This window comes from Natator depressus, chromosome 19 (genome assembly GCF_965152275.1).
Source record: "Natator depressus isolate rNatDep1 chromosome 19, rNatDep2.hap1, whole genome shotgun sequence".
NCBI classification, from domain to species: domain Eukaryota; kingdom Metazoa; phylum Chordata; order Testudines; family Cheloniidae; genus Natator; species Natator depressus.
In genome coordinates, this window is record NC_134252.1 from 11,604,575 (window position 1) to 11,625,606 (window position 21,032).

The 21,032-nt window shown below is 51.6% G+C and overlaps 2 protein-coding genes across 2 annotated transcripts in view; both read right to left on the reverse strand.

Annotated features, from left to right (window-relative positions):
* The window catches only part of TCEA3 (transcription elongation factor A3), a 28,926-nt gene extending 16,444 nt beyond the window's left edge, over nucleotides 1-12,482 (reverse strand). Inside the window, exons 1-2 of the mRNA XM_074934204.1 lie at nucleotides 12,360-12,482; nucleotides 299-361 (exon numbers count right to left, since the gene is read on the reverse strand). Of these exons, the coding sequence (XP_074790305.1) occupies nucleotides 299-361; nucleotides 12,360-12,428 (132 nt within the window). The 5' untranslated portion in view covers nucleotides 12,429-12,482. The remainder of the gene's footprint in view (nucleotides 1-298; nucleotides 362-12,359) is intronic.
* Nucleotides 12,483-18,391: 5,909 nt separating this feature from the next.
* The window catches only part of ASAP3 (ArfGAP with SH3 domain, ankyrin repeat and PH domain 3), a 67,307-nt gene continuing 64,666 nt past the window's right edge, over nucleotides 18,392-21,032 (reverse strand). Inside the window, exon 26 of the mRNA XM_074934622.1 lies at nucleotides 18,392-20,899. Within this exon, the coding sequence (XP_074790723.1) occupies nucleotides 20,825-20,899 (75 nt within the window). The 3' untranslated portion in view covers nucleotides 18,392-20,824. The remainder of the gene's footprint in view (nucleotides 20,900-21,032) is intronic.

The window sequence follows — 21,032 nt, forward strand, 5'->3', positions numbered from 1 at the left end:
CATTAGACATCGGGCAGCCCAGCTTGCACATCTCATCTCTGGGTGGGTTGTCAGCCACGGTGATCGAACCTGGGACCTCTCAATAAGGCCCTGCTCCCTCAGCCCAGGCTGTAGCAGGCTTGGCAAGCTCTAGCTGGCCTAGCCACAACAGGAGGGGGGCAAAGCGCCGCAGCAAGTGCTTGTAACATACTTTGAATTCCATGTTACCTCCCCCGGGTACTGCCCCTTCTTCAGATCCAAGTAACTCATTATATGCTGGAGTTATGCGCCTCCCTCTCTTCCACCCACTCCCCCTCACCTGCAGCAGCTCGATGGTCATAGTGTAGCCGTTCAGTTCTTTCAGCAAATCAAGAGCTCCATCCTAGGTCAAACAGAAGCCGCAGTGAGCACTGAAACACCAGCGTGGACAACCACCCCCTGGAAACAGCCTTTGCATCGCAGGATGCCAAAGGGGTGATGGGACCAGAGGCATCATGTCCAAAACCCTGTTCTAAACTGCCCTCCCTTGGCCAAACTGTGCCCCGCAGCGACACCCCTGCCGCTTCACGGAGAGCGGAACTGGTGCAACGGAGAGAAGAATGCATTACTTGATCACCGGAGCACCCACAGGTGCTGACTGAGATCGGGAGCCCCGTGGTGCTGGGCGCTGCACAGACACGGAGCGAGAGACAACCCCAAAGAGCACAGAGAAGCCAGAAAAAAGGGTGGGAGAAAGAAAGGTCCCAAAGGTGCTGATATAGCCCAGTCACTACATTAAACAGACTTAAATAAGGTTCCGGGCTTGGTTTGCCAAGACCTCCGCCTGCTTAGTGCCATGGCAAACGAGCCATTCAAAATCCTTGGAACTTTCTGGTAAAGATGCCCAAAAGAAGGAAAAACCGTTAAAGCGCTAGAAACAGCCAGTATTAAATAAGGGCTTCCATTTTAACAGCATCCCTTGTTCCCTTTCCCGTGAGCTGGAGAGAGTTTTTAGAAAGGAAAAATGCCTCATCTGGCATTAAAGATGGCATTAACTGTCCCTTGGGAAAAGAGAAGATGTTCGTTGAGATGGGCTGGAACTGGCCTTGCTGCTGCTGCTAAGGCCCGATCTCGTTTTCGAGGAGACCCCACAAGACAAACACATGCAAGACAAGAACAGCAAAGGTAGAAAATGCAGGGTCTGTCTGTGGGGTTGACTTTCTCTCGCTGGAGAAATGCAGGCACAGTGCATGAGACCTGGGACCGAGGCCCAGAGAGACGAAGCAACTGGCCCAAGCTCATCCAGGGAGACTGCAACCGAGATGGGACTTAATCCAGATGAAGCGCCTTAACCACAAGGCCATCCTCCCTTAAAATGCCCAGGTCTTTGAAACCCGCCATAGATTGACCCCAGCTTATCTCATCGGCCTTGTGCCAAATTCTTTTGCTAGCTACACCAGCATACGCCCAGAGCGACTCTGGAAGCCAGCGGCCTGACTTTGCGTTTATGCTAGCATAACAGAGCAACATTTGCTCCCTTGTCTCTATTCTCCTCAGCCCAGGAGAGGAAGGGTCGCCCAGCGGTGAGGACACTAACCTTAGGGGTGGGAGGTCCTATTCAATTCCTTACTTTGCCACCGATATCCTGTGTGAACTTGGGCAAGTCACTTGGTTTCTGTGCCTCAGTTTCCCCACCTGTACAACGGGGATAAGAGCACTTCCCTGACTCCCGGGGGGCTGGGGCGGTGAGGAGAACTGCTAGGCAGCTCTCCAACACCACTTTCTACAAGTCATTACCCTCTGATCCCACTGAGGGTTACCAAAAGAAACTACACCATTTGCTCAAGAAACTCCCTGAAAAAGCACAAGAACAAATCCGCACAGACACACCCCTGGAACCCCGACCTGGGGTATTCTATCTGCTACCCAAGATCCATAAACCTGGAAATCCTGGATGCCCCATCATCTCAGGCATTGGCACCCTGACAGCAGGATTGTCTGGCTATGTAGACTCCCTCCTCAGGCCCTACGCTACCAGCACTCCCAGCTACCTTCGAGACACCACTGACTTCCTGAGGAAACTACAAGATCGGTGATCTTCCTGAAAACACCATCCTGGCCACTATGGATGTAGAAGCCCTCTACACCAACATTCCACACAAAGATGGACTACAAGCCCTCAGGAACACTATCCCCGATAATGTCACGGCAAACCTGGTGGCTGAACTTTGTGACTTTGTCCTCACCCATAACTATTTCACACATTTGGGGACAATGTATACCTTCAAATCAGCGGCACTGCTATGGGTACCCGTATGGCCCCACAGTATGCCAACATTTTGATGGCTGACTTAGAACAACGTTTCCTCAGCTCTCGTCCCCTAATGCCCCTACTCTACCTGCGCTATATTGATGACATCTTCATCATCTGGACCCATGGAAAAGAAGCCCTTGAGGAATTCCACCATGATTTCAACAATTTCCATCCCACCATCAACCTCAGCCTGGACCTGTCCACACAAGAGATCCACTTTCTGGACACTACGGTGCTAATAAGCGATGGTCACATAAACACCACCCTATACCGGAAACCTACTGACCGCTATTCCTACCTACATGCCTCCAGCTTTCATCCAGACCACACCACACAATCCATTGTCTACAGCCAAGCTCTACGATACAACTGCATTTGCTCCAACCCCTCAGACAGAGACACACACCTACAAGATCTCTATCAAGCATTCTTACAACTACAATACCCACCTGCTGAAGTGAAGAAACAGATTGACAGAGCCAGAAGAGTACCCAGAAGTCACCTACTACAGGACAGGCCCAACCAAGAAAATAACAGAACGCCACTAGCCATCACCTTCAGCCCCCAACTAAAACCTCTCCAACGCATCATCAAGGATCTACAACCTATCCTGAAGGACGACCCATCACTCTCACAGATATTGGGAGACAGGCCAGTTCTTGCTTACAGACAGCCCCCCAACCCGAAGCAAATACTCACCAGCAACCACACACCGCACAACAGAACCACTAACCCAGGAACCTATCCTTGTAACAAAGCCCGTTGCCAACTGTGTCCACATATCTATTCAGGGGACACCATCATAGGGCCTAATCACATCAGCCACACTATCAGAGGCTCGCTCACCTGCACATCTACCAATGTGATATAAGCCATCACGTCCCAGCAATGCCCCTCTGCCATGTACATTGGTCAAATTGGACAGTCTCTACATAAAAGAATAAATGGACACAAATCAGATGTCAAGAATTATTACATTCAAAAACCAGTTGGAGAACACTTCAATCTCTTTGGTCACTCGATTACAGACCTAAAAGTTGCAATTCTTCAACAAAAAAACTTCAAAAACAGACTCCAACGAGAGACTGCTGAATTGGAATTAATTTTCAAACTGGATACAAAAACTTGAATAGAGACTGGGAGTGGACGGGTCATTACACAAAGTAAAACTATTTCCCCATGTTTATTCCACCCCCCCACTGTTCCTCAGACATTCTTGTCAACTGCTGGAAATGGCCCACCTTGATTATCACTTCAAAAGGTCGCCCCCCCCCCCCGCCCACCACCACTCTCCTGCTGGTAATATCTCACCTTAAGTGATCACTCTCGTTACAGTGTGTATGGTAACACCCATTGTTTCATGTTCTCTATGTATATAAATCTCCCCACTGTATTTTCCACTGAATGCATCCGATGAAGTGAGCTGTAGCTCACGAAAGCTTATGCTCAAATAAATTTGTTAGCCTCTAAGGTGCCACAAGTACTCCTTTTCTTTTTACATTAAAGATGGTGAAGCGCTCAGATGCTCCAGGAATCGGGGACAGATAAGTACCATAGCCAGACAGATACCACTTTTGGTGTCCCGTTCACTGATTTTGGTGAGATAGCCTTCATCTCGACAGCTCCTGCCACCTGGAGAACCTCGATGATCTCACTGCCCCATTGACCTTCCCTCTCATTTCAATTCTCAGCTGAGAACCTCTCTCTTCCCTTGACCTAGAGTTCTTAAGTTCTTTTTTCTTGCCATGAGTTACCAACGTAAAATTTTTTTAGTTCTAGTTTACATGGAAGATGAAGGTTAAAGTAAGAGGTCAGATCCTCAGCTGGTGTCAATTGGCACAGCTCCATTAAAGTCAACAGAGCAACACTGATTTACACCAACTGTGAATCTTGCCCAGGGTGTATAAAACCACCAATCACTCATTTTGGCTGATAGGACAGCTCTTCCCCATAGACCATATGTACTCACACAATACATGCATCTTGCTGCTATTCCTATGAAATTACCCGCTCAAGAGAAGCGGGAGGGACGGGTTAAAATGTCTCTCTATTATCCGGCCACCATGAGTCAAAAGAAAACAAAAACGTTGACCCATGTTTTTTAAAAAGCTCTTTTTTTCATTATCATTTTTTATTTCCTGACAGGGGGAGGTCACGGTCAGAGGTAGATGGAAAGGAGGTTCAGTCTTCTCCAGTTTCTGCGCGCTCTCTCAGCCCGGCCAAAGGTGCGGAAACGCATCTGCTTTGGATTTGTACTATAAAGCATCTCCAACAGGCCCCAGCCCCTCCCGACCTTAACTGTGGAGACCTGGCCAGGATCGAGGGAGACCCCGGTAGGCGACTCTAGGCAGCACAGAGAGCCAGAGGACAGACCGACGGGGCTTGTCTGTGTTCAGGAGTCTCAATATGAGAATCCCCCGGATAGTCACAACAGCAGAGTCCTGGCTCTTCTCTACACGTGGACCGTCACACATGGAAAGGCAGAAGAGTACGGACACGGGCAGCAGAGCGAGAGGAGAGGAACGGACTGGCACCAGATTGCATCTCGGTGTGTATCTTGGTCCCGCCCCAGCTTTCTGAGAGTACAAGGCAGCTGCTGACACCAAACTCCAGCGATCTGATTACAGACTTGGATTCAGCTAGGCAGGCTCCATAGGGGGTGTTCAGTGAGACCCAGCAAGCCAAATCCTGCTGTCAGTTACACCGGTGCCATCTGTTGTTATAACTGGGGCTACAGATTTACCCGCACTGTGAGCTCAACTGTCAAAAAATACATGGAAGTTTGTGAGATGTCACCCTAACCCCTGTAATAGCAAATGTCAATGGGAAAAGGCACCAGAGGGAGACAGAAAGATTGAATTAGTCCAAACAAAAAGGCCTCATGACAAAATTCAAGGACTGTGTTCAGATTGTGCCTGGTAAACAAGCCAAGCGTGGGACCAGAAGTCAGTGAACCAACTTGGTGTGTCGGAAACCAAGCCGAATGGTTGGATGAAATAATAAGAGGACGAGCTATTCTGCCCACAGTTCCCTTGAGGGATCCTTTAAAAAAAAAAAAAAAGATTTGAGACTTTGGGAGAAAAATTGGCCACCCTGGCTCCCACCCTCACCATCTCCCTGGACTTCCAACACCCTGATCCTGAGAGATGTCCTGACCAGAGCGGGCCAGAGAGAGGGACCCAAACACCACCTGGGATCTGAGACTTTGTCTCTCTCCCCCCACATCACGTGTCCTTTTCCTTCCCCACCTTATTTCTTCTCTGTCCCATCCCCCTCCTTTTTAATTCTGTCTAATAAGTCTCTGGCTTAGCTAGCAGCCAAGACTGTAGTTTGCTGTAAGCCTGGGACCAGGGAGAAGCAACTAAAAGCAACGCCCTAAACAGCCTGATGCTGGTACCATTTCCCAGGTCTCATACACTGTGCCTGCATTTCTCCAGCGAGAGAAAGTCAACCCCACAGACAGACCCTGCATTTTCTACCTTTGCTGTTCTTGTCTTGCATGTGTTTGTCTTGTGGGGTCTCCTCGAAAACGAGATCGGGCCTTAGCAGCAGCAGCAAGGCCAGTTCCAGCCCATCTCAACGAACATCTTCTCTTTTCCCAAGGGACAGTTAATGCCATCTTTAATGCCAGATGAGGCATTTTTCCTTTCTAAAAACTCTCTCCAGCTCACGGGAAAGGGAACAAGGGATGCTGTTAAAATGGAAGCCCTTATTTAATACTGGCTGTTTCCAGTGCTTTAACGGTTTTTCCTTCTTTTGGGCACTTTACCAGAAAGTTCCAAGGATTTTGAATGGCTCGTTTGCCATGGCACTAAGCAGGCGGAGGTCTTGGCAAACCAAGCCCGGAACCTTATTTAAGTCTGTTTAATGTAGTGACTGGGCTATATCAGCACCTTTGGGACATCGATTCTATCTGAATCCAACACATCCCAGGGTGGGGATGGTGTAATGGGCAGCAGAATTTGGCCCGAATGCTTTCCACCACCGTCTCCAAACCGGGAGGCCCAACTTTCAGCCGGTACAGAGCACTGGTTTCCAGTTCAAATGCTCCCCCCAGAAATGGTCACCTAGGGCCGTGTGGAATTGAGATGGAGGGAGAAAAAAAACCCAACAAACCAAAAATAAAGACACTGAAGCAAGGCGGCCTTGGGAATGCCAGGTCTTTAAACTGTCTGACAAGGCCCGCGGAGACTGGAAAGGCAGGGATCTCAGGTTCAGTGCTTACAGTTATCTGAATAAACTGTGTGTGGGGGGAGGTCTATTATACTCTGGGGGCAGCAGCTTTGGTAAGAGAGCACTTGCATACACCCCTCAGCAACCCGGTGGCTCCATTTAGAAAGATCTATTCTGCCAGGTCTCCGACAGCCCCCACCCCAAGCCCTGCCCACGTTCCCAGTGCTACAGTGCGAGGCACTTATGGGTCATAGCTCAGGACACCAGGCCTCATCTAGCTGTGGTTGGTGCACTAAACTCGGGGCTAAATATAGCAAGTCCCAGTCCTCACCTCAGGTCAGTGGGATTTCATTCCCCGCTATTTTTAGCACCCCGTCTACATGCATGTGGATATAAACACAGCTCCCAGGTGCTGCTGTAGAGAAGAGCACAGTGAATGGGGGCGGCCCGCGGGAACAGCACAGGAAATCCACAAACCCAGCATGGCACGGGGCCCAGCTCTGCACGGCTTCCTTCGACCCTGCTGCAGAGTCTGGGGGCAGGGAAGGAGCAAGGGATGGGCCGGTGGATCCTCCTCCTGAATAGATCCATTAGCAGTGCCCCTCACTGGGTTACTCCAGCAGGTTTCTGCACCTCTGAGGCTGCAGTACAAGGCACAGAGCATGACTCTGCTCCATCACATTCGTGGCAACCCTAGATGCCCCGGTAGCCTACTGCAGACTCAGCCTGGGGTAAAATCTGAGCGGCATGGTAAGGGGGCAGGGGGGTTGGATAAGGGGTAGGAAGTCCCGGGGGGCAGTCAGGGGACAGGGAGCAGGGGCGGTTGAATAGGACGGGGAGCAGGGGGGCTGGATGGGGGTGGGGTCCCAGGGGGGGTTAGGGGAGGAGGTGTGCATAGGGGTTGGGGCAGTCAGGGGACAGGGAGCAAAGGGGGTTGGATAGGGGATGGGGTCCCGGGAGGGGGCGGTCAGGGGACAAGGAGCAAGGGGGGTTGGATGGGTCGGGAGTTCTGAGGGAGGCAGTCAGGGGGCAGGAACTGGGAGGGGGTGGATAGGGGGCGGGGGCCAGGCTGTTTGGGGAGGCACAGCCTTCCCTACCCGGCCCTCCATACAGTTTTGCAACCCCGATGTGGCCCTCAGGCCAAAAAGTTTGCCCACCCCTGCTCTAGAGGAATGCCAGGTTCTGAACACTGACAAGGTGACCAGGATGTGATGTCCTTCGCCAGCATGCTTGCCCCCCTAAAAGCCACCCAAGAGGTAATGAGTTTCCCTACAAAAGCAGCCTGTGTTTAGCTGTTACACCTTTTCAACTACACTGCTGCTTCTCCAGGTTAGCTCGCGAGGTCTTGTGCCCCGGGGCCGAATTCCCCACTGCCTTGCCCCCCACGTGACAGACACAGCTGTGCAAAACAAGTGCACACACTGGGTGCAAAACGCTACCAGGGTCAATGAATGGGAATGGCTGCTTGGGCAGAGTTTTGTGCCCTGATTGATTGGTGCCGTATGACAACCCAAGGTGCAAAGTTATGGAGAATCAGGCCCTTTGTGTCTCAGTGAATTGCAAACGAGCCGGCTGTTCAAAGCGCTGCTGACAAGTTAGGATGGCAGTCGTGCTGAGCTAAGTTAGGTCTTCGTCCTGTGTTAGTGGTAAAGAGTGTCCTTGTCGCAGTGTTGGTCCCAGGATATTAGCGACGAGGGGGGTGAGGTAATCTCTTTTATTGGACCAGCTTCTATTGGTGAGAGAGAAGCTTTCGAGCTTACACAGCACTGAAGAAAAATTCCTTTTAAGCTCCAAGGGTTGTTTCTCTCACCAACAGAAGCTGGTCCAAGAACAGATAATACCTCCCTCACCTTGTCTCTTAGTGGTAAAGAAGCAACCTTCTCCGAACACTGAACGAGGAACTTTTATTAGCATTAATTCAGCGTTATCCCTAAAGCTGCTCTGTCTTCCTCTCTACCTTCCAGCATCTATCTAGAACCATCAACCTAGAACCAACTACATCCTTTCCTGGAAAATATTTCTAATGAAAAAATTATGAATTTACATGGGACATTTCAAAGTGGAACAAAATTAACATTTTTTATTTCATGTTGAACGGACATTTCCCCTACCAAAGAACGCAATTAAAAGTGAGATTTTCCCAGGGAGAAAAAAATATTTTTGATGGAAGCTCATTTTTGGGTGGGAAAATCTCCCCCCTCCGGCCTGTCTTCCTCTTCTAGGTGCAAAGAAACAGCACACACATGCTCACATCCCCTCCTGGTATCTAGCTAAACAATCTTTAAGAAGAGTTAAACTTGAACACGACAGATTCAGAAGAGTCGCTGGCTTAGCCACTCAGGCAGATCTGCTCGTCTCCTGGCCTTACGGACGGTTTGACCCCAAAGGTATAGAGTCCTGCTCAGTGGGGTTAGGACTCTTCCCCGCAGGGTCCTCTTCTTTCACTAGGGCTGTGATGTACATAACACAGCTACCACCGCTACCAGGGTCCCATGGCGATTCAGCTGGGCTTGGAATCAGCCTACTCCCTATTTCTTCTGTACTGAGCCCCTCGATCAGTCTCCTCCAGGTAAGATGCCACTCAAAGCCTCTGAACAATCTGTGGGGATCGATGGAGCTCCACGATAAGGCACAAGTTGCCACTCAGCCATGGGCAGCGAGTTCAACAGGCCCGTGGTGCAGGGGCACCGGGAATATTCGTGGCCCGGGGCCCAGCTCCAGCACTGTTTGAGACCAGGTCTCTCCCTCGGCCCCGCCTTCCGCCCCCGGGCGCTCCCCTTCCCCAGCCCCCGCACGCCCCCCGGGCATTTTAAAACGGCCCGGGGCCCCCACCCACGGGCAGTGCAGCCGGCCCCTCGCTGCAGCCCCTGGGCGGGGTCTGTGTCCCACCCCAAGCGCCCCTGCGGCCAATAGGAAGCTGTGGGGGCAGTGCCTGGGGGTCGCAGCACTCAGAGGCTCCCTGGCCCACCCTGCCTAGGAGCCCCAGGTAAGCACCGCACCCCTCTACCCCCTCCCAGAGCCTGCGCCCCCACCCCTTTCCCACCCCTCCTCCCACCCCCAAACTCCCTCCCAGAGCCTGCACCCCCACCCCTTTCCCACCCCTCCTCCCACCCCCAAACTCTCTTCCAGAGCTTGCACCCCCACCCCTTTCCCATGCCCCCAAACTCCCTCCCAGAGCCTGCACCCCCACCCCTTTCCCACCCCTCCTCCCACCCCCAAACTCCCTCCCAGAGCCTGCACCCCCACCCCTTTCCCACCCCTCCTCCTACCCCCAAACTCTCTTCCAGAGCTTGCACCCACACCCCTTTCCCATGCCCCCAAACTCCCTCCCAGAGCCTGCACCCCCAGCCCTTTTCCACCCCTTCTCCCACCCCCAAACTCCCTCCCAGAACCTGCACCCTCACCCCTTTCCCATGCCCCCTACTTCCCCCAAACTCCCGCCCAGAGCCTGCATCCACTCCCTCTGTACCCTCTCCCACCCCCAACTCCCTCCCAGAGCCTGCACCCTCACCCCTTTCCCACGCCCCCAAACTCCCTCCCAGAGCCTGCACCCACTCCCTCTGCACCCCCTCCCATCCCCAAACTCCCTCCCAGAGCCTGCACCCCGCACCACTCCTGCACCCCAATCCCCTGCCTCAGCCCCGGGCCTGCACCCCAGACCTCTTCCGCCAACCCAAACTCCCTCCCAGAGCCTTAGGCAGGCGGGGAGTGGAGTTTGGGGGGGGGCCCCCTCTGGGCACCACCAAAATTTCTACAAACCTGCCTGCCGCCCCTGCACTCAGCAATAGGTTTCTCTCGGGTTAGACACATGAGACACCACTGGCAGCTACATGGCACCTTGGCTTCACTGTTCCTGAACAGTACAAGTGGCTCACGGACTGCCACCAGCTAGAAATGATACAGACCCCACAGGTCGCCCGGGAACATATGCCCACAGCCTGGACCAGGCACACTCCATGCGGGAGCTGAGCAGCCTCAAAGTGTGAAAGATGCCTGGGACAATGGCTCATGGTCCCCTCCAGACAACTTGGGGGTAAAAAGGCTGGCTACTCTGGGGCTTCCACCGCAGCCGTGGGAGACCTGGAGAAGGTGCCATTTGGAGGCCCAGTCTGCAGGCCCAATTCTCTATTGCCCAGCGCCTTCTGCAGCCATTTGCCTGTGTGCAAAACAAAGGTAAAGCACTGCCATTCGGAGTGGCCCTTTACACCCACTTTGCCCTGGTGTCAACACCACCACCAGGAGCGGGGCAAGGGAGGATCAGGCCCTGCAGTGCACAGGAGAAAGCAACACACCCACCATGCACTGGCAATTAGAGACAAACTTTCCAGGGACTCTGCAGCAATTAGCAGCTCTTTAACAGATTCTGTGGTGCAACCCATATCACGTGTTAACATATGTAAACATACTTCCCCTTTTATAGATGCTCGCTTCCCCCCTCCCCCCCCCCATTTGCAGGCAGGGCCACAAGCACCAGGTATCATGCTGGAAGGAGGGGCGGGGGGATCAGAGGGGATTAATTACACTCCACTGAGACAAAGGTCACAAGGAAAGTAAAATATTAACCTCAGGCACCAGCTCCTCCTGCACTGCACATTGCATCAGATCCTGATTGCACTGCACCAGTGCCAATCAGGGCACAGATCCCCTGCCAGCGTGATGGGGGTGGCCTCCCTGCACCTGCGAGCTACACCAGCTAAGGAGCTGGGCCCGCAGAGCAAATCAGGGGAAGCCAGCAGACCTTCTCCAGGACATGACGGATGCACAGGAAGGATCAGGCCGGTTGTATCTACACTAAACTGTTTACTTTATCTAAGGTACTAGAACAGTTCAGGGCGGGCGGGGACACCTGTCCTGTTTGTTCTTAAATCTGGTGCACAAGCTTTCATTTAAACTCATCCCTCCCCTCCCCCCACGTTCCACTTTTTCATTCTCTTGTGAAAAAGGTTTAGACACCTAGTTCCTTCCCCTCCTCCTCCCCTGGATATTTTTGCTTTTCCCCAGCCCAGTCTTCTTGGACAAGCCCCAGTCTGAGATTGGGTTTGCACGGTTCAGATTCCTGTCGCTTTCACCCACCCTTTACACCTCTCCAAACCCGGCCCCTGAGCCAGGGTGGCGGGGCGGGGGAGGGCCACGAAGGACAATCAGAAAGCCCCACAGATGGGTGGGGTTGAAAAACACCATGCAACCAAACCCTGGCAAAATGAAAATACAGTCAGGAGACCAGTGAAAGCAACAGCTCAAATGCACAGAGGAATCAAGAGGTATTGGGTTAGACTGGATGGCTGAAACCCAAAGGATCAGGCTACAAGAAACTTGGTCGTTTTCACATGTCGGCACCAAAGTTGACATTTTGGGGGAGCAAACCTTTGAGGGCCTGATTTACAGAGGTGCCGAGCACCCTTCCCTCAAGGGAGGTGGGGACAACAGCCTCTGAACCCCGAGCAAATCAGAATCAGGCTGTTTAGCAAGTGCGGTCAGCAGTTCCCTAGGCCAAATCAGCTGGAAGAGACCCGCCAAATAGCCCTTGCTCCTTCTATCAGCAGGATTTATCCAGGAGGTTCTCTTCTGCACAGAGCCAAGTTGCAAAATTTAAACAGACACACACACACACCGTTTTGGTTTTCCTTCTTCACAGACACACAGATCCAAGCTGGAAAGTTTAGAAACACACGATCCAAGCTCTGGAAAGTTTAAACACACACACTGTTTTGGTTTTTCTTACCCTGCTCTTACACACTCTGTGTGTGTGTGTGTTTTCTTACGCACACAGTATGGCGCACACACAGAGACACACACTATTGGATTTACTCCCCCCCAGTTTGGCACACACACAAACACACTTTTGGATCTCCCCCCCGCCCGTTTGGCGCGCGCGCGGGCACACACACACACACACACTATTGGATTTACTTACTGTGTTCTTCCTGGTCACCATCTTATCCAGCTTCTTTGCAATCCTCACCAGCTCCTCGGCTCGCCCCATGATCGCGGCTCCGAAGTTTTGGCGTTCAGGAGCAAGAAGGGGGGGTGGGGGGGGGCGTTAAACCACAAAAGCAGCCAGGAGCTCGCCCCCGGGACAACTCGGATCTGTTTTCATCGGGGCCTGGGCGGGGGGTGGGGGGGAGGAGTGTGTGTGTTGAGGGGGGGGAGTTGGTCGAACTTTTGCTCCAAGTTTTGGTTGCGGGGGCCGCTGACAGCTTAGGGGGGGACCGAAAAAGAAGAAACGGGAGCGAAAGAGCGAAAGCAAAGAAGGGGGCGTGGTCACGGGGCCGCCACATGCAGCCAAAATAGCACAAGGGGGACGGGCTAAATATAGGAGCCAAGGTCCGAGCAGGGCCGGGCGGAGGCTGCGAGCGGCTGCGGGGCGGGAGGGGCAGCGCTGCGCGTGTGGACGCAGGAGGTACCCTGGTGTGTGACCGTCTAGATCAGGAGCGGTGACAGCTGCCTTGCGCCTGCCCAGGGCCCGAGGATCATCACAGCCCCCCACCAGGCTACAGCAGCCACATGGATAAAACACTTGGCGAGGAGCGGAGGGGAGCAGGAGATGCCCCCAGGCCTTGGGAACTTTAGGAACAGAGCTGGAGGCTAGGCACAGCCAGGGCAGGGCATGGCCCTCGCTGGGCTGCTGAAAGTCTGCATTGTACCAAGCCCCCACCTGTTGGCACGCTCTGTCTACCGTTTGCCTCTTGGGTCCACAAACCCAGTCTGGAAATTTCCCCCAGAACCGGCTTGCCACACTGCAATGGATCTTCTAGTCCAGGATCCTGCATCAGACAGAGGCCAAGGCCCGGTGCTTCAGCGAAAGGCCCCGGTGCAACCCTCTCCTATTGAGAGAGAAGGGAAATTTCTTCCTGACCACAGCTGGTGACCAACATATGTCCTGAAACATGAGGGTTTGGTGATGCATGTCATTTTATTGTAGCTCAAGTGGCATGCTGTTCTTATTCATAGTAGCGGGTAATCCTTTTAAAGAGTGTATTAAACCAATCCTCTGCAGCAATAAGTTCCAGAGGTTTATAATATTTAGTTTAACAGCTCAGGGGGTTATAGCTTTTTAACATACTGGATAATTGTAAAGCTAATAATGACATTTGCAGTTATGTATGTAAATAACTAGGTTGTTTAAGGTCTTTGGGACAGGAACTGACCATTACTATGTGTCTGTACGGCACATACGACAAACTACAACTCACATGAGGCACGATGGCAGTGTAGCAAAATTGAAATGGTTCAAATGTTGGGTATTTGGCTTTTTGAAGAAAAAAATCAAAAATTTCCACAGAAAGCAGACATCTTTCGTGAAAAAAAATCATTTAGCCAAAAACCCAGTTTTCCATCAAAAAGAGTTTTGGAGGAAAATTTTTGACTAGCCCTGGTAATTAAGTCCCATGCTTCAAGGCACCAACTGATCAGCTATGAGGGGTCAGGAAGGAATTGTCCTGAACTCCACAGCCAGTGTTCCACCACAGGCCAGCTTTGGATTTCTCCTAGCTCTGAAGCATAAGCTCGCCAGGGAGACAGGATACTAGACACTGGACATGGTGGTCTGATTTAGGAGGGCTTTTGTCCTATATTTCTAAACAACTTTAAAACAGCATCCCAGCTGAAGAGCCTAGAGCAGCTGGTGGCCGATATTACCGATAAAGCTCAGCCTAAGGGAGCTTTGCAAAACGAAGGGGGAGAGATTGTATATGTATGCACGTGTTCAAAACAGAGAGCGAGAGAGAGACTGACTAGCCAGGGGTTTTAGACAGTGCCACTAATTCACTGGTTTGACTTTTTCCCCTAATGTTTGTTTTTCAAATTCAAGTTCATAATGACCCCCCAAGCTGAGCATTTTTAGGTAATAAGAGTACAGCTTAAGCCAGTGGTTCTCAAACTTTTGTACCGGTGACCCCTTTCACATAGCAAGACTCTGAGTGCGAGCCCTTATAAATTAAAAACATGTTTTTATATATTTAACACCATTATAAATGCTGGATGCAAAGCAGGGTTTGGGATGGAGGCTGACAGCTCGCGACCCCCCACGTAATAACCTCATGACCCCCAAGGGGTTCCGACCCCCAGTTTGAGAACCCCTGGCTTAAGCCATTGGAGTCTGCCAGCTTCTTAACACCAGCCCAGGGGAGGGGGTGTGAATGTATGAGATAAAACCCATGCCATGCCTTAGTGCTTAAAGAGGCACAGGGAGGTAGCATCAGGGCTCAAAATGTAAGGTTTCTTTTATCAAAAGGGGGAGGAAGGGATGGGGGCAGGGGAGGGCAGACATATGGGACTAGAAACATTTTCATGTAGCCCTTCGGGGGGAGGAGTTAATAGGTTGCTGCAGTGTTGAAAAACAACACTGGGCTGCAGCAAGAGAACCAGAAAATGAAACTGACTAGAGAGGGTAAAAATGAAACTGATTAGGAACAGAAACAGATCTGTTTGATGTATAGCATTCCAGCCCAGGGAACTGCAGAAAGAAAACAGCATCAAGGGTGAGAATTAAAGTCAGATCAAAGTTTTCAAAAACACAAGCTCTCCTAAGTCCACCTAGAGAAGTGGCCTAATTTTCAAAAAAAGAAAAGGAGGACTTGTGGCACCTTAGAGACTAACCAATTTATTTGAGCATAAGCTTTCGTGAGCTACAGCTCACTTCATCGGATGCACACATTTTCTTTTTGCGAATACAGACTAACACGGCTGTTACTCTGAAACCTAATTTTCAAAAGTGCTGAGGGCCCGCCAGCCCCCGCTGAAGTCAGTGGGCAGCTCAGCGTTTTTGAAAGTCAGGCATCTGAGGCTACGTCTGCACTTCGAGCTGGGAATGACACCCCGAGCTAGAACTGCAGATGTACCCTTAATGAAGATGTTGGCTCGGATTCTCCAAAGCACTTGAGCGCACTCTTAAATCTCATTGAAGGGGACTCAAAATATGCTTAAGTGCTTTGTTGAATTGGGGCCTTGGGGTCCAAATGTTGAAGGGTAACTAGTGATTTTGGGTGTCCACTCTCACAGACCTCAAAACGGTCCCCGATTTTCAGAGGGTGGGTGCTTAGCATTTATTTTTTATTTTTTTTAAATTCTGCCCCTATTCAGCTGTCTCAAGTCAGATAACAACAAGAGGCATGCAAAATTGCTTTTGAAAATTTAGGAGCTGAATGTTGGGGATTTTATTTTTTAAATCTCAGTCTAGATGTTCAAAAGTTTTTCTAGGTGTAACATCCCACGGGGCTACTGGAAAGAGGATTTGTTGTTTTAAATATGAGGAGTATCCCTTTAAGTAAAGTTATACCTGCCCCATCTGTAAATCTTTAGTTTTACTCCTGAGGGTAAATGCAAAGTGCAGCCAAGCAGTCCCTTTCCGGGTTGTCAGGAGAGCTGGGTATAAAATGGCTGATCCAAATCTAAAAAGGCAGGTGGGAACACACACAGAGTTGCTGCCTGGACAGGATCCCTTATGCAATTTGACACCAAGAATTATATAGAGAGACGACTCAAGAATTCCTTCACGTATTTTCATCTAGGACAGGGGTCGGCAACCTTTGAGAAGTGGCGTGCCAAGTCTTCATTAATTTAAGGTTTCACATGCCAGTAATAAATTTTACATTTACAGCAGGGCCAGCGGCCAGGACCCCGGCTGGCAGGGGGCCGGGTGGCTGGAACCCCAGACAAGCAGCAAGGTGAGCGGGGCCGGCAGCTGGTATCCCAGGCCAGCAGCAGGCTAAGTGGGGCCGATTACCAGGACCCTGGCTGGCAAGGGGCCGGAACCCCAGACCGGCAGCGGGCTGAGCGGCTCAGCCCACTGCTGGTCTGGGGTTCCGTCCGCCGGCTCCTGCCAGCCAGGGTCCCGGCCGCCAGCCCCACTCAGCCCACTGCCAGCCGGGGGTTCCGTTCACCCAGGCCGGCAGCGGGCTGAGTGGCGCCAGCGGCCAGGACCCCAGCTGGCAGCAGCGTGCAAGTAAAAATCGACTCCCATGCCGCCTTTGGTGCACATACCGCAGGTTGCCGACCCCTGATCTAGGAGGCCAAGGGGAAGGATTCCGCCACTTCCAGGAAAAATAAACTCACATCAGCATGAATCTAACCTGCATATTGACTAAAATAAACCCTTTACTTGGGTCCAGTTGCAAATGCACTATCGGAGGAAAGAGGAGTAAGGCGGTCTCTTCAGCCCTTTGCTCACACACCTTTGTGCTCAGATGCTGCCACCCACAACCTGTGCTTCGGGGACAACGTGACCTAGAAGCAAGGTCCCCGGTGGAAGAGTTGCCACATCTTTATAGCTAGATGAGAGAGTCCACCAAGGACTCAGCTGCTGTAGGAAATGGCGTTGATGGTACATTCGGGGCACTCTGACCTCAGAGGCAATACTGAACTAACACCCCATGAGGTGCTGTCACAGTGGAGGGGATATAAAACCACTCAGGGCCATCAGAAATCCCCCAAGAGTATCCCAGCCCAATTCCAGCTTCCAACCCCAGCTCATTCCATTCCGCTTCCCTCTGTTCCCCCCCACAGTTCAAGAGAAGACAATATGCTTCCCTTTCCTGGCTTAAAGTGCTGTGCACTGTTAAACAGCTGCCAGACTCCACTCCAGAAGTGGCTGCATTTCAGTTATGGGTGAAGTGATTTCTATACCTAGTTTGTTCAGCGCTTTGGGATGAGCCCTTGTATTAATTATATTATTAAATGTATATAACTACTCATACCTCACTCATCCCTGGACTGTCTATTAATACCTATGGAAAACCACACTCATGGGACTGTTGCAGTCACATCACACACAGAACCACTTCCACTTACAAAAAAAAAAAATAATCAATTTTATTAGAAATGGGGGGGAAGGGGGAGGAATAAAAAAAAGAGACCATCTTGAGATTAAATATTCCACTACAAACCCACTGACAATTATAAAAAAATGCAACTTGATCACAGGGGACAAAAAAAAAAAAAAAATCACAAGGGAGGCTCATACAGGTCAGAAGCATTGGTCCCAGTAAACCATTGCAGAAGCCAAACAAACAAGCTCCCCACTCCCTTTAAAACGTATTCCTGACAGAGGCTAGAATGAGTCTCTGTATAACCATTAGACCCATGGGAAAGGAGTCAGAGGCAAAAAACCAAAAATCTGTACATTCATAGCGGAGATGGGCCTAGGCCTGAGCCCCAAAATTACCCTCATCTCCCTTCCCCACCACAACTTTTGGCGGTGGGGTCCTCATCAGATCTAAACCTGCACCTAAATTATTAAGCAACCTGGGAGAACCACAGGGAGCCATCTCTTGTCCAGCCACCTCAATCAAGAGCCTTCTTTCTAGTCATTGCACTCAACGGTCTCTCTCTAGGTTAGGCCAAACCAGAGCTGAAGACTCCCTGGCGTTATGGATGATTGAAATCTGGACCCAAATCTAGCCGGCCTACCTCCAATTTGAGCCCGACACTGCACGGACGGGCCAATACAGACCTCTTTCCTATTTATAAAAAATACATATATTTCACAGTTTCAGGGTTAGGAAGAAAGGGTGGTGGGAAAGCCATAAGACAAACTAGCTTTTCCTTCTCCGTACCCTCAAAACATCACGGTCTCCTGCTGCAGGATTCCTGCCTGGAGATTGTCTCCTCCTACCATGCTATAGACAAAGGCGAGGGACCAAGGAGAGACCCAGGGACTGGACTCCTATTAGGGACAAGGCATCCATCTGGCTCCCTTTATTTCCTTCAAGTATTTTCCTGTAAGGGAAAGGGGATGGAAAGCCAGATTGGAGCCACAGAAACAGAGCAGCCTCCCAAGAAGAGGAGGGTCTCTGTGAAGCAGGAGCAGGGGGGTGATTAAACCCACAGGACAGAAGATTCACTGAGACTCCAGCAAAGCCTCATTTCCTAAAACAGGAAACAGACAAAAGCTGAAGGGGGTGACAGTCAAGTCACAGGGTGTTTGGGGTTGTTTTTTTTTTTGGGGGGGGGGGGTGTGTAAACCTTTGGGCTACAGAAATTTAACCCTTGGTGTAAATTGGTCTGTGGGTCAGGTCTGATCCAGAATGAGCCCTCTGCACTACCGATCCCCTTCACTTGATTTGCAAAAGGGAACCGTTTCTAACCCCTTTTTAAGGCCATCGAGGGCTACGTTTTCTCAAGCAGATGATCTGGGCCTCGATCCTGCTAAGTCATAAAGCACTTCTCCCACCTGGCCAATGCCCTGCCATTGCAGGGCACCACGGGCATTGGGGCACTTTGGTCCCGTCTGTTCTCTCCCCATAGCACACATCAGTTTAGGTGCCTGAGAACTGAAATGCTTTAGTTTAACTCAAGTTTTTGGGCTCAACACAGGAGTAGCTGGGTGAAAACCGACAGCCTGGGATACACAGGAGCTCAGACTAGATGATCTAATGGTCCTTTCCGGGCTTAAACGCTATTAAAAAAAATCACTTCAGGCATGGAAGCAGGCCCATTGAAGTCGATGGTATCATGCTAGTTTTGTGCTGAGCTAAGGCGGCCCTAAATGGTACCTGCAAATTATGCAGGTGGGGAAACACGGAGATTCAGAAGGACAGGCCAAAAAGCAACTGTCTCAATTACTTTTAAATAAGAGGAACCTGGGGGTTCAGAGCAGTCTGGGAAATACATGAACAGAATTTGCTGCTGGATGACCCTGGGTAAATCACCACCTCGGCTGTGTGCCTCGGTTTCCCCATCTGTAAAACAGGGATGATGCTCTTCATCTCTTCTGTGCAGTGCCTTGAGACCGACTGATGAAAAGCGTTAGGCGTTCGTTGTTGTTATTAAAGGGCAGGGACGGTGAATGCCCCGAGGCATAATGGGGGTATTCAACCAGCCCTGTGCCAACGCTGGGGCGGAGAGGGGTGGTTTCCGGAGGAAGAGGCAGGAGAGAATGGGATGAAGTTGCGCAAAGGGGGAATTTAGGCAGTGTCCGGAGACAACTCTCTGACATCAAAGAGCAGCTGAAGGGAAAGAGCAGCACTTGAATCAATGGAAACACCGGAGGATCCGCTGTAGTGAACCCCCCTGTACTAGCGCACCCCCCTGGGGGGGGGAGGGAACAGTCTGGATGGCTTCCCCATCTCTAATTTCTAGGATAACTCATGCAGCACTAGGAGACTTGCTTTTTATCCCCCTCTCATCAGCGTTTATCAGCCTGGGCCAGTTTTGCCAGAATTAGACAAAGAAAGACTCCGGTATGTCTCCGAGGTGCAAGGTAATCCCCCCTTTCCCAGCACTGCTCATTGGCTGGGGGCATTGTGGGGGGAGGCCAGGAGAGATGCCCAGCATTGGCCAGGGCACGAGGCCGGACATCAGGAGTTGATGGGCCATGTCCTGCCATTCCATGCTCCACAGAGTCTGGTATCCCTAGGAAATAACAGGGAGAGCAGTGCACCTTGCATGGCCACGTGGAGACTGTCGCTAGTCACCCACAAGGGGTTGGCAGCCTTCTCCCGTCCTGACTCACGGGGGGTGGGAAGAACACAAAGTTTGGGATCTGCCTCCCCCTTTCTTTCCTTCAATACAGACATTTGAGCCCAGTGGAACTTCCCCCCGCCCCTGCCCCCTACCCGGTATTGGAATGCTAGAGCTCCTGGCTCCCAGTTTTATCCCACAGGAATGTGATGAGAGGCATCCAGGCTCTGAACTGAACTCCCTTTCCCGGCCCAGCCATAACCCCACCCCTGCTCCGAGGGGGAGACGACCCCTCAAAGCCCACAAAAGCTACGGAGCAGACAAATGGCTGAAGCCGGGGCCTGAAGAGCAGGTGCAGCAACGTTGTCCGTTCTCTGTCCATTTCCTAGCGAACCGCCGTCCCTATCAGCTCCTCAGCCCGTCCCTGACTCTGCAGAGGAGGTTGCAAGTTCCACCAGATCCTCAAGTCTTCCCCGTTGATCAGCTTCCCCCTGACTGAGGCAGCGAAGATGATGGATCCCGTTGTCCAGTTCATCCAGCGAGCTGCAAGGCTAGGGTGAGCTGGCCTGGCTGGGGGTGTAGAGACAGACACTGGTCCTGGTGCGATGGGTGGGTGGGATGCCCAGCCGCCTCTCCGTCCAGGAAAAGGAACTAGTTTGGGTAAAGAGGCTAAATAGACCAGCACATGGTGGGAGGGGAGTATTTGGGGGGGGGGGAATGTTGATTCCACCCAAGCCCCTGCCTCAAACCCTCAATACAGTACGTGCCCTAGCGTCCATTACCCTCAAGGTCCAGACTCGGGGGTGGGAAGGGAAGCAAGAAAACAGGCCTGTGCTCCTGTGATGCCCTTGTGGAGTTGCTTGAGCACAAAGTCCTGACACCTTGGTGGGGGGGGGGGAGGGGAGTGAGCGCTCAGCCCTGCCCCTCACACGCTCGCCGGGAGCTCACACCAGCTCCGAGGGGAAAGGAAAAACCAGCCAGTCACTCTTGCAAGAGGTGGACGGAGCTGGCAGGGAAGACGCCCGTCCTGGAGCCATCTCCTTCAATGAAGCCGACCTGAGAGAGGGGGCAAAAGGCAGCAGATGAGAACCGAGAGGTGCCGATGGGGGGTCCCGGCTCAGAAGGTTCAGGAAGGAGTGGGGGTCGCTGGTGGGGGGCGGAGAAGTGTGAAGATTCACAGATATTCAAG